The 13,914-nt window shown below is 41.0% G+C and overlaps 2 protein-coding genes across 3 annotated transcripts; both read right to left on the reverse strand.

Moving 5' to 3' along the window:
• Nucleotides 1-974: 974 nt before the first annotated feature.
• On the reverse strand, nucleotides 975-9,905 carry bub3 (BUB3 mitotic checkpoint protein). Of its 2 annotated transcripts, XM_036544617.1 has the most exons (8): nucleotides 9,809-9,905; nucleotides 7,269-7,463; nucleotides 6,924-6,993; nucleotides 6,537-6,688; nucleotides 4,560-4,718; nucleotides 3,954-4,131; nucleotides 2,909-3,125; nucleotides 975-1,178 (listed from the first exon to the last, which is right to left on the reverse strand). In XM_036544617.1, the coding sequence occupies exons 2-8, from the start codon at nucleotides 7,461-7,463 to the stop codon at nucleotides 1,169-1,171; spliced, it is 981 nt and encodes a 326-aa protein (XP_036400510.1). In that variant the 5' UTR covers nucleotides 9,809-9,905; the 3' UTR covers nucleotides 975-1,168. The 2 variants fall into 2 exon arrangements, with proteins under 2 accessions (XP_036400510.1, XP_036400513.1); XM_036544620.1 differs by lacking the exon at nucleotides 975-1,178 and having other exon boundaries at nucleotides 2,905-3,125.
• Nucleotides 9,906-12,064: 2,159 nt separating this feature from the next.
• Nucleotides 12,065-13,613, reverse strand: LOC118772501 (homeobox protein HMX2-like). Its single transcript, XM_036521313.1, has 2 exons — nucleotides 13,367-13,613; nucleotides 12,065-12,609 (listed from the first exon to the last, which is right to left on the reverse strand). Exons 1-2 carry the CDS (start codon nucleotides 13,611-13,613, stop codon nucleotides 12,065-12,067), a joined length of 792 nt encoding a protein of 263 aa, XP_036377206.1.
• Nucleotides 13,614-13,914: the final 301 nt, after the last annotated feature.

Below are 13,914 nucleotides of genomic sequence, written 5' to 3' on the forward strand. Positions count from 1 at the left end.
GGTTATGGCCCTAAAACAGAGGGAAGTCTTATATTACATTATAAAATTATATTATAAAATTGCATGTTGCAGTGTCCTCAATATCATCCAAAACAAGCAAAACAAATGTGTGTAAAATGTTGATATTTCTTATATGTTTTATATAGCTAAAACAGCCTGGGGTCAAATTGACCCCAAACAACACCAATGCGTACAACATGAGTACAGGGCATTAAAAACATATCATCACGTTAATTTTGTGTTTACCCAGTTGTCCCTATTAAATTAGGAAAAGTCATTAAATATGAAGCAAAAAAAATGATGTTGAGCATTTATTTAGAGACGTTAAACATTGAATGGGGTCAAATTGACCCCAAACATAACAGGAGGGTTAAAAAAGCAGCTCCAACACATTACACTGTACATTTCATTTTTTGTTTATTTAACTGTAAAAGATGGCACTTCATATCAATTTTTCAAAAAGTTCATTCAGTGGAAAGTTTTGGGTTGGCTGTCCTTTTCTTCATAAGGAAAGCTTTATAAGTAGAATGACCACTTTAAAAACAGAGGACCATTACTTTACACAGATAGCTAACCACATATTGAGTGGTGTGACAGCTTTGCTTTACCATATGGACAAATGTACCACTAATGTACTATTAAACCTTTTAAAGGACATTCATGTTCTTTACAAAAACCACCTTGCGTTTTCAGATGACAGAACCAAAATGAGGAAATAAAAACAATACTAATATTGTGATGTACAATATGTCTAAATTACATGCAACTTATACTCTTGAAAGGAATGATTTGGCAAATTAAAGCAATATACTGAAGATGAAGGACATTACAGAACAGTACCAAAACAATAACGCAAAGACAGTAAAAACACAATGACAAATTGTTAAGAATTACAAACATCACAGTAGAAAAGTAGAAAAAAATCAGTGAGAAAAAAAGACAAAAAGTCTGAGGCAGTTGCCAATAAAGAGCCGACGCGTTCATGTTTTGGTTGCCTAAAATAAAACATTTCTCTTTAGGAGAACAAGTAGCAAACGCAGAAATAAATTCAGAGGGGAGCGGGATTAAGGTTCGACTGGATGCCAGCAGATATTTCCCGGGAGATGCAAGCTTCAGCTGGTGCGTTCAAGACGACAATGCACCTTGAACCACCCCTCCTGTCCGGGGTTCAGGTCGACCTGCAGGAGAGAAACACAATGAGAATATGGTCGCTGCTCAAGAAGCTGAGCACACACCACAAGTGAATGGTAATCCTCACTGACCACCACTCACAAACCACCAGCAATCCTCAAAAACCTTTACTGAAGACACACTGAGAATATTCATATACTCAGTCTCAACCAATATGCATTTTACATTTAAGGAACATATTTGAATTTGTGAAAGGAATCATGGGTTATACAGAAAGTGGTAGTTTTAGAAAAATTATACAAACATACGAATGAACACATTTTCTAATAACCGAGATGCCGTAATATTTCTGCTAGTTACATTTCTTTTAAGGAAATATGACTGTTAATGGTAACAGTAATGTTGGGTCTCTTTTTTGTTTTTATTAACAAAAACAATATGTGAACACACTTCCATTCACACACAACCATTCAAGGCACAAACTTTAACAATAGGAAACTGTGCTCCTTTTTCTTAAATTGTGAAAGACAAGCATTGCACCAAACAATGATTCACTTTTAAAATTGCCGCTGGCATGGCTGTCCATCTGGCAATAAGAGACTTGCTGAAGATCGCTCCTCTCCCTAATAGAGAGGCATAAAGCAGAATGCTTCCTTCCACCGCGCCACTTACCTCTGATATAAAACAGAATCATGAAAAAGAACTTCTGCCTCAAATCAGCTTTTTAATCATTACGGTCAATGAGCGAAGGCGCTCGTTGGTTACGATACGACAAGGGAGGATCGAAACCTTGTTATGCTTTTCTCAAATCCAGTTAGAGGCAGAAACAGGTCCAGGGAGTTGCCTGTCTTTATGCATTGCACTTACTTTTAACTATTGTCTGAAGCAGACGTAGGAGCTCTGGGTCTCGTCACTGTGCTACCTGCATCGAGCTCTACCTCTCCTCCAGGATCAACTGTTTGGCTAATGGACGATATCTGGAGTTATTTAACCAAGTCTGTATTGACTGCTGGATGCGGTGCCACTGCTGCTAAATCAAATTGAAGGGGTTATGTCTTCCAGCGATTGGAGCCAAACCTGTTTGATGCCATCGTCAAGGAAGCTGCACTTCTGGTGAATAATGTAAAAGTAGCTTGACTTAAATTATCGTCTAATGAACACTACTACTCTCAGTCATCCCTCGTTTCTGGACCCGAAAGCACAGGACCATCTCCCAGAGAAAGTACATTCACATCCCTCAAACTGGATCAAATTTTAAATTATTATCCATTCAAATCATGATATTTCTTACAACAGCAAAGGCTAAAGGTACAGGGGGGGACCTACAATCCCAGCTTCCCATGTGATGAAAGCAGTCTGCCTTAAGTGGAGACACAGATGACAAACTCGAAGTACCTTTGTTCCAAAGTGCCTTTGCTCCCACAAACAATTTCGCAAAAAAAAAAAAATGTTACAACATTGCGTGGAAGAGAAAAAAATGTAAAAAATAAAACCAGGGAGGAGGGTAAAAAAAAAAAAAAAAAAGAATTGGTTTATATTTTTCTCATTCGTCAGACGTCTATCAACTGGCGGATATTGAAAAAGCTCAGGAGAGCGAGAGATAGAGATCAGCAGAGAGTGCAGCTGCATGCGCCCCCCATCAATAATGCCATTCATGGCATTAGAGAAATGAATAAACAGACAAACCCGATGGGGATTGGAGCGAGAGTAGAATAGAGTGGAGCGGAGTTGAGCCCGCGGCGGCGGGGAGGGGCGGGGGCGGGGGGAAGGGACTTACTTAGGCTTGGTCTCGGCGTCCGTGACCTGTCGGATGAAGATGGCGTCCTCGGGGTGGCTGATGTCTCCCTGCTCCTGCATGTAGGACGAGGCGATGGCCAGCGTGGAGCCGTCGTTGCTGAAGGCCAGCGAGGCGATGCTGGTCGGGTAGCGGTGGAACTGGCACAGACGCTTCTTGTTGAAGGGGTCCCAGATGTTGACGAAGCCGTCGGAGCCACCTGTTGGTCACGGCGGGTTCAAAGGTCAAGGGGTCAAATGTCAGCAACGCCACGTAAAAAGAGACGTAAAAAGTACTAATTGTATTCTGACAGATGCATGACTGGATGACAATATTCTACTTTTTTCATTGCTCACAGTGTCATGCTGTAACATTCTTCAGACCAAGGTCCACGATTTGACATGGAGTGACTCTCTTAATAACATTGTTTACCATTACGAAAATGCAATCTAACTTGTGTCAAAATTTTATAAAAGACACAATGGCTACAAGAGGCTATACAACTGATGAAGTGTGACTGGCATATGAAGTTTTGTCCCATGATATAGTGGGCTGTGGCTATGAAAACTCATTTTTACATTATCATTATCATTTAGCAGATGCGCTTATCCAGAGCAACTTACATAGGTTACAGTTTTTACATGTTCTCTATTTATACAGCTGGATATCTACTGAGGGAATTCTGGGTTAAGTACCTTGCTCAAGGGTACAACCACAGTGCCCCTGTAAGAAATCTAACCAGCAACATTTTGGTTACAAGCCCTGCTCCTTACCGCTACGCTACACTGCCACCCCTAGCATGCAACTTCTTTGTCATTTTTTATTTAGTAATGCTTTGTGAATTATATTTTGACTTTGGAGAAACCGCTTTTTCAAAGAGTCATGCTACTCTATTTCCATCAGAAAACAATTGACTGCCCAAATTAAGTCAACTATAGGTTACTGCTGCCTGTAAAACAGCCATGTGTGAGGTTTGGAGTTGACCACCTTTTCCATCAACATCCTACTGACGGTTCAGAGAACTAGGCAATGACAAAGAGGGCCTTACCTGTGGCGAAGGTGTTGTGAACGCTGTGGAAGGAGATGGCATTGACCGGGTAAACCTGCTCGATGCCGTTTTCCTTCAGCCTGTGGCATTTAAAGGCGTATTTCTTCTTCTGAACCTCCAGGCTGGGGTCCAGGTACTCCACAGCAACACGGCCTTCTATAGAGCTCAGGACGTATCCCTGAGAGAGAGAGAGAGAGAGAGTTATGAGAGAGGCTTCACTATGCCTTTCCATTATCATCCCACCAGTCAGGTGGGCAATACTCAAACCAGCAAAGGAGGATGCAGCAGAGATTTTCCACCGTATTTCACACGTAAGGCAGGCCTTTGTAACGGTTCAGAAAATGTTCTGAATGTTCTCGATTATCTATGCTAAATTAACTTTGACATTAGTAATCTCAAGTCGAAGAGGAACTTGAAGCTCTGACTATGATTACAGCTCCAGTTCTCCCACCACTACTCAAAATATCAATTTGTAGTTATGTGAGGAGCTGGCCAGAACTTAGCAACACCACCACCCTGTTATTTCTGAAAGAGGAGGTAATGGTCCGAACAAAAGATGTTCCACATAAAAGCAGGCCGGGGCCATCTGTGAGAGTGCAGACTCACCTGCTTGTTGGGAAAAGCTCGGATACAGCGGGTCTGGTATTTCAGAGATGACTCCCTCCTCTGCTGAACGTAGCCCATGTTCCTCAGGTCCCACACCAGGACCCTCCGCCCCGCCGTTCCCACAATCAGCCTGTCTCCCGCCACTGAGAGAGTGTAGACCTGGAGAGCAGGGGGTGGAAGAAATCACCATTAGTCAATTTTAGTCAAAAGTATTCAATAGTCAAAAGTCAATTTAGAATGTATGCAATGATAAGAGTTTAGAGTTTGTGTGGGCTGCCCACCTCCCCATTCATCACAACCGCTGTGTTCATATATCATTTTGCTAACAACTCAAAACGCTAGAGGAACAAGTCTTCAGGCTTTCTGAGCCGTTCCTCAGCCCTTTGCATATGGTGCCTATTACTCCCACCATAAATCACCCTCCCCACACATCATCTCACCAAATCCTCACAAGCAACGGCAGCTGCCGTCTCTTTCAAAGCACTCGAAATCGCCCTGATCGCCCCGCTATTAAAAACTGTAATTCATACCCGCCTGCGTCGGAGATACATAACGCAAAGCGAACGCTTTATATAAATAACCGGTTGCCAGCCAGACACTTCGTTCTAAATGAATATCCTCTGTCCTGCTTGTGCCGTAAATCAACACACCCCGAACTGACAAATCATGCAAGATTCATGCAAGCCCCCGTGTGAAAACATCCACCCCAGAGGGGGGGGTATTGGGGGGGCATTACAGAAGCCGATGACATAATGAACCCTGCAGAAGTAATGAACGGTTTAATTCATGGGGAGCTTGTAGTTCACCATCCTATCTGTCACAAATTCATCCCCTTCTACCTCGCTGGGGCCACGGCTACCCATAAATCACCGCAGTTATCTAATGTGTTCCATTTATCCTCGACACGGACGGCTGTTACCGAAAATGGGTCAGGAGTAATCTGCGCGGTGGCACAGTCTGGCGCTGTGTGTAATGCAGCCATTATCACCTGAGGCAAATAGGGGGGTCTCACCTTTGACAGGCAAGGCCCAAAAGAAAAGCTAACCGATGCCACCACTTTATCCTTTGCCATTATTCACAGTGCACATCTTTTTACAGTTTCACTCCTGACAGGAGTCAGGGAAAGTAGGGGTGCCGATGATGTGATGTTACAATTATTTGCAAAATGGTTTGGCTCCGTGGCCGCTTACAAACACCCAAAACCTGTCTTTTCGGCTGCTCAATCTTCATAACAATGAAAGCCGTACATTGTCAAGTCATATCAAGTACCTCTCACACCTGGTCTGTGTTCAATCATTTGATTCATCTATACAAAAAAAAAAATTTTAGAGCAAAATTACTTCAAGGCCATAAATCAGGCCAATAGTATCCACAAGTTAAATAAAGGCAAAGAATAAAATTAGTTTTGTTGAGATTTTTATTTTAATTTTAAACACTTTTCTGTTGAACGTCTGGGTTACTGGGGAACACGCATCCTCCAATGCATAATGCCACCATATCATGCATATGGGATCCATTTTCAGTAAAAATCCTCATTGTAGCAAGGAGGAACATGCAAATGGTTCTGTGAGTACAAGTATAATCTACAAGCACTCTCTGATAACTCCTTTAAGAACTCCATATCAAACATAATGTCCTATTGCCTCAACAAACCCTAGTATTAAAACCAATATCCTGACTGCCCCCTCCCCCACCTCTTCTCTTCAACAGCATGACACATCACATCCACTTTTATTTACATAAGAATTAAAACTTACAAGACAAAATGTTTTAAGTGCACAGACAGTTACAGGAGGTTCTTCCCCCTCTCTTAAAACGTGTTATCAAGTGAAAGCGTTAAGGGACGACAGCAAGTAAAAATAAATCACCCATCTTTTTTGTTCTTCCTTTCCAAGTCTACATATATGTCGCACAAGAGGTGACATATATGTAGTGTGAAGGAGCTGCATGCGTCACGCACCCCAGGAAACGCTGTACCTTTTCAGGCTGAGTGAAGGTGCCAGCATTGCACGGGGTCCTCGGGTCCCACAGTCGAACCGACCTGTCCCAGCTGCCGGTTACCATGACGTTGACCTCCGGGCAGTATTCCACACAGCGAATCGGGGCGTCGTGCGTTCCCACTATCGTGTCTGCAAGGGGAAGAACAGGTGACTTGTCAGATCTGCGTTACAAGCAGGCAGCAGCGTACTCAGTCTTGCACGACTAAATTTAGACACAACCACAACTGTACCACACGTTAAAAACTAATTCTTACAAACACCTTGGACTGTGATTTTTGTTCACTAATTGCAAAAGTCTTAAGTATGTAGAGGTGCAAGGTGCATGAAACAGCCAAATGGACCACTGTGCTCTGTCAACACATACCTTGGTCTGTATTTAAATCATGCGTTTTCAGCTGCATATCCAGGCCTCCACTCCATGCATGTGTGGGGTCCTACAAGATAAAAGCCACTTAATCCAAGCCATATTGGAAGCCACTGATATTATCAAACAGAAAAGGGCATATGAGGTTGACTTTCTTTTAATCCTATTCATTTTTATATTTGAAAGTACAAACACCAAAAAAGACACAAAATAACGACATTGGTAATGAGGGCCTTGAAAGTTTAGTCTGTGGTAACTTTCATTACACAACTGTATCGCTTCCGTGTTAAAGCAAGTCATATTATATAAAGGCATTGAATGAGTACAATAAGTAACATCACTCACGTAAAAGGCACAATCCAACACCGGTGCCAAGTGCTGGTACTTCATTCTCATGGAGTTACCGCCGACATCGAACAGGCGGACTGTGGAGTCCCAGGAGGAGACCAGCAGGAACTGGGCAGTGCTGGGGCTGAACTTCACTGCAGAGATGCTGTCTTCGGGACCCTGGTTCAGTTTAAACTCGTTCGACCCCGTCATCTGTTCAGGAAAGACAGGCGGGTATGAGGAACCATGAGCGTTTCACCGCTGTAATACATTAAACTTCACTTTTGATTTTAAAACATAGGAACTCAATGATAATGCAGCAATTTCAATTCAGGCCACTGCAGCAAATTAAAATTGACCTTATTTGCTCAAGAAAAGTAAAACATTAAGGACAATACAAATATGTGCAGGTGAGGCAAAAGAATCCCATCAAAGCTCATAAAGAACCACACTAGACAATTAGAACAGATTAGACAACAATTCTGACATACAAAAAAGATAATTTAATCATATACAGAAGCATGAGATATGGAATGTCTTCAACTTCAACATCCAGTTTACAAATTGTTTCATACAGGGTGAAGTATAGTCTATACAACAGCATTTGTTTGATAATTTATTTGATATAGCACTTTTGGGGTCAGGAGTATTCGATTCAATCATGAAGGCAACTGACTGTGTGTCTCATTTAACACTACTTGAAATGTATTCTGAAATACATTTGTCTAGAAATTCTAAAACAAAGAGTGGAAGATACCCATGACAAATAAAAAATTGCGAGGTTAGGTTCCAGAAGAGTTCTGAGAGAACAAGTGCCTTGCGAGAGATGTGTGTTGAACTGTACTACTTGCAAAGGCAGCCATTTCATGTGAGGACTGTTTGGCGATGAGACCACCACAAGAATCTCGAAGTTCATCTGTGTTTAATGGCATGCATTTAACAGGCATTGAAAGGACTTTCCATACATGATGCAGGAATGAAGTAAACCTCACTCCTAAGTGGTACATAATGCCTTAAAATCACACTTCCACGGGTCACACTCCACGCAAACCTACACTGGGTCCATGTTAGCTTATACTTCTACACAGTGTTGGCCATGTAAGTCACCCTACTCTAGGGTGTCTGCAATGAATACAAATAGTAAATTGTCCATATCAAGTACTATATCTGATAAAAAGCTGGGCCAGCACATTTATCCTGTATCCACATGTGAGAAAAGTGTAAATATTCCCTCTGCAGGTGTTCACAGTTATAAAATGTTCAACTAGGCCCCATGAAAAGAAGACTACAGTTCTTCTGGTGTTACTCTTCTTCTAGGGACATAAGGAAGAGGGTTCATAACCCTAAGGTTGCTGGTTCGATTCCCCACCAGGGTACTGCTGGTGTTGCCTTGGGCAAGGTAATTACCCGGAGTTGCCTCAGTAAGTATCGTGCTGTATAAACGGGTAGAATGTCATAGAATTGTAATCTATGCAAGTCACTCTAGATAAGAGCGTTTGCTAAATGACAATGTGAATGTGATCTGTGGAATACCAAGAAAGGGGTCATTCTGAGCTGTACGGGCGCAAGTTATTCTCTGCAGAGTACAAGTATAAAATTTGACACCTGTTCGCTATGATCTGAAAAACTGACCAAAACATCTTGACATTATGTGTATCTGGATGAACTCCCACGTTAACAAAAGTGGACAAAGAATGACCTCGGCGATGTAAAAAGAACACGGACAGTGTCTGCACAGTCAGTCAGTAGGTGAGTTTATGACATGGCACAAAGGAACACTGACCCACTGGTTAAAGGAGCTGGTTTCACGGTGCAGTCGTATGCCTAAAATAAAGACTCCATATACACTAGCAAGTCATCTAAATGGCTAAAACTATACATAAACAGACACAATAATTCAAATCTTAGCAAGCTCTCGGAGTGGCTCCAGCTTTTGTTTCGGTGAGTCGCGACAAATTTTAAGTCACATAAAGCCCAAATTGCTCTGATACCAACCGTTGCACAACAGGGGGTTGATTCGAAAGAGACCAGCCCACTAACTTATCTAAACAACGAAACTTTTCTGCTCACTTAGGTTAGCTAAATAGTTCACATCATAACCACAATCAGCTAGCTAGTTACCTAGTAAGATGGAATACCAGAGCAAGAAGTCTACGTAGCTACATACATCTTTAGCTAGCTAGCCAGTCAGTGTAATTAAGGGAAAGAGGACTTTCATAGCTAGTTAGCATCGCACATTCACAGTTGGCTAATTTAATTTGCCAACTACATAATTTTCTGTAGGTTGTACGTTAAGAACATGAAGCGACTAATTGGCCCAATCAACCCAGTAAACTACAGTAAGATACTAGATACGAACAAACAAATACAAATCATTATAGGAACAAACTAACAATCGATTATCTGGCCATCTATCGACTTGTAAATTAGGCCCTCTTCCACCAGTTACGAGCGACAAGGAGAAAAAACTTTCAAATGAAACCACCTTTCATCGTCCTCCCTCTAGTATTCAAAAGTCATTCATTTCGGCGGGTGTTATCTGATAGGTATATACTCACTGTTGTGTGGGATTAACTACGGCTGTGTTGCTCTTCGAGATTTTTCAAAAAATAAAACAATCTTGTTTCCTCCTCCCTTGTGAGCCCGCAACCGCTTTTTCCCTGCAGTAACCTACCAACAACCAGGGCTGCGCTAGGATGAAACAGCGGCTTGCTATTGGTTGACTCAAATCGTAGCCGTTCCCGCAGCGTCGATGATTGGTTACAAAACCTGGTTTCCTTTTACTCTAAATAACTTCCGTTGCCAAAGTGTATGTCATGTGACAATGGCCATGGTACACGTGTTTGCGTATTTTTTCAGGAATGTGTGTTATCGCTGTATCATTAAAGAATATTAATTTCGTTTCCGAGTTAAACATGAATAAACAGCTAGCTATCTTGATGTGTTCTCAGTTTGAGAAATCAGCGGGTGCTGGACTAGTGACTTTAGGGTCACTTGGGGCAGAGTTTCTGTTTCAGTGATGAGATGTAGCTAGACACATGCCCAGTTATGCTACTGATCTTCAACAGATAAATAAGGAACATGAACCGAAGAAATAATATGTAGTTATGCAAAAATCAATTTCTGCCCCACTGTTTTGTAGCCTATGAACGTTGTTCTTTGTGGCCTAATTGCTGTTACGTTTACCGCAGTAAGAATACTGGAATTTGGGATTTGACCTAAATAGGCTACACCTCATCTTTAACTGAACACAGATGAATTAATATGTAAGCATTTTCAAATTAAATCATTATTTGTGATATTTTTGTAATGGCTAAATATATAAATGACTGTGAATGAATGTCCTAAAAGGTTGTAGGCGCATGTATTAAAATGGATACATTTATAAATAAACAAGAAAATAACACTGGTCTGAGTTAAATTGAATCTTATGATGTAAGTGATGAATGATACAATATTTTCAGATAAATATTATTGGCAGGTAAGGTTATCCTGTCAGCGTGTTACGACTGTCCCCAAGTAGCCAGCACAAGTAAAACCTACGTGCATGTAGGCCTATTGCGGACACTAGCACGCCAATTTTACAGTTGAAACAAGAAATTACATCTGTATATGCTTACAGGTGCATGATGCTTGAAAGATTCTAGAAGGTTTCTTTGAATATTATAGATTTCAGGCGGTCACTATGACATACCTCGGACTGAATGGGGTATGGATATAATATCTTAGTGACAACCCAAATCTTTCAGAACAATGGTAGCCGCTTTAAAGCAAAAATACATTAGTTTAATACAAAATTAATGAAGAACAGCGAAATGTAACTGAAGATCAGAATGCTGACAAGAATCTGACCACATCAATGAGGCGACATGGCATCTGTTACAAGCTTCACTGAAACGGGTGAATTTAACTTATCTTAAAGATGAAACTTGAATATTTAAGAATTTTTTTAGGATTTCAGACGTTTTAACCTAGTAGCGTTCATTTCAGACCACCCACAGCAGGCTTACATCACACAGACAGACAAACAAAATTCGGAGACGCTGGTACAGAAATTTTATTATGAGGGAGAGGGTTACAATTAGGCCTATGTAATAATTCATTATCTTAAAATACTTTATTGTAACTGGAGGCCGATTCAGACTGACAGCAAAGCTAGAGTCAAAGGCTAACGATAAAAAGCAAATTCAAACTTTGCCTCTTTGCAGCTGGATTTATGACTTACATGTGCAGATTTTGACAGAAAGCGCCCCTGTCAAAATCTTACTTCACATTTGTCATTGATTTGTGTAGTAAAATGTATAAATAGCAGTTAGTTTGATTCGTCCCCGTACTAAAAGTATGTTCAAGTGTTTTGTAATGTTTATTTTCCTTTTCCGGCCTCATCAACTACTCAGCGTACATATTCCTCAGGGCATTGTCTATATGGGTACATAACATATGCCAAAACAAATTCTTTTTTTGTTTTTTTTTTTTCTTTTTGTGCACTTACGAAATGATATAAAGGAGTGAAAGAACATTAGCCAGTTAATTAAACAATGTGATTGATCTGAGTACCTCATAATTACACAACTTTCCCCATAACACGTTAACTAAAGGGGGAAAAAAACACTAAATTAAAAAAAGTACAAAATAACATACACATGGTGTATTCCATTTGTTCATTAATTCCTGTTGTTTAAAGCGCTCTTATTTACACAAACGAATGGTGCATAATAAGAATATAATTTTCTATACCTTCATCAACTGAGGTGTTTATAAAGACAGACGTTTTTGCTCGTATTAAACGTGTCAGCAATGCCATTTACATGTAATTAGAATTCATTTTTGTTGTAAAGATTGTACAGTGGTAGAGCTGATAGATTGCCAGGATAGTACAAGGGCGTTGGGAAGGCAATCGACCTTGGGACTGGAACCCTTAGCAGGGAATTATCTCTAAAAACAAGCGGCATCCCAACTAGAGTCTGTGCTGAGGCGTGTGCCATGTTAGCCGCTTCCAGTTCTGCCGAGAGCTGTCGTTTCCATTTGTTCCTGCGGTTCTGGAACCAGGTCTTCACCTGAGTCTCTGTTAGCTGCAGGCTGGAAGCGAGGCAGGCCCGCTCGGAGCTGCTTAAGTAGCGTTTCATGTCGAACGTGGACTCGAGCTGGTACACCTGACTCCGCGAGAACACAGTGCGGGTCTTCTTCTTGGCCGAGTTACTTTGTTTGTCCTCGCCATCTCTCGGCCTCTCCTCAGAAATCGATGACATTTGGCTGCAGGGTCTCTCTCTGTCCTCTCTGTAATCCTGAAACAGAGCCTGGGTTAAATGCTGCCGCCTTTCTATTGCAGCTTGCCCCGACGTAATTCCTTTAGTGGAATCTATGAGAAAGAAACAGACTAAATAGTAGACAGAAAAGACCAGCAACAGCATAATTTATTCTGCATGCTTTTAATTAAGCCACTGTCGGAAAAAAATGAAGCATTGACCTGTCAGTATTAACCGGGGTAGCACCTGCCTTTTGGTTTTAATTTGCGTCCAGGAAAGGAATTGTATATGATTAATACTGAAGTGAATTAATTTAGAACACAGGCCATAATAAAGGCAGAAATATTCACACCATGAATTTATAATAATCTAGGTTATAGAAAAGTGGAAACGAATCACAGAGCCATGTCCGTTTCTTATACGTTTCAAATACAGTACCCATCTTTTGAGTATTTGGATTAATTTAATATTTCACTGTGCTTGAATGAAATGATCTATTAAAATTTTAACACTATTAAATAATTTGTACAAGAGTTCATTAAGTTTGAACTTTGACTGCTTTATCGACTGTTGAAAGGTTGTAAGTGCCCCATTAAATAAACAATAAAATATGACTAGTACAGGTCCATTCTACTAATTAAATCAGGTTACAGTGCACGGTCAATTGGCGAAAAAACACCTATTTTAGAAGCCCGTTTAATCAATTAACTCGATTATATTTTCAGATAGGAAATATATATATATAACTTGTGTGGTAATGTTCTCTCATTCCACTAATTATTTTCGTACATACGTGGTGGTGCGGTTGGAAACTAATGGCAAACTAAAAAGGAAAAAAAAAGATAGCATTGCAGATATCAATGAACTTACTTAGACAAGAAAAGTTGAGAGACTGATGCCGATTGCATGGCTCTCCATCCACGGGCTCGGAGCAAAAACAATCGGCGGAATCTTCCGCTGCGCTGCACTCCTCGGAGGACACCGACCGCGTGCGTTTCCTTTGCAGCCCTCCTTTGGAATTCTCCTTACGCGCGCCCTCGGACGTGGTACCCAGAATGGACTGAATGGTGAAGCTGGAGACTGGGTACTTGCTTCCACTGTCCTCTGTGCTATTCATTGTTGATTCATAACATTCAGACTTGTAACAATGGTCTTTGAGGATATAGATATATATATATAAACGAGCGAAAATACGCGTTCGTGTGTTCCGTTCACAATGAAATGAGCTTTCTCAAAAGGAAGCTGGACGGGTTTTAGTTGTTTTTCTCTATGGTCATACTTACTTGAACGTAATCCTGTCGGCTACTAAGCCTTTGACTCAAGGCGGTGTTATTGCGTTGGTTCATTTTGCATGAAGGTATGCTTCGCCTCGACCAATCACAGGCGTAAAGTAAGACCCGGAAATTTCAAACTCTCTC

Source organism: Megalops cyprinoides, chromosome 1, assembly GCF_013368585.1.
Source record: "Megalops cyprinoides isolate fMegCyp1 chromosome 1, fMegCyp1.pri, whole genome shotgun sequence".
NCBI classification, from domain to species: Eukaryota; Metazoa; Chordata; class Actinopteri; order Elopiformes; family Megalopidae; genus Megalops; species Megalops cyprinoides.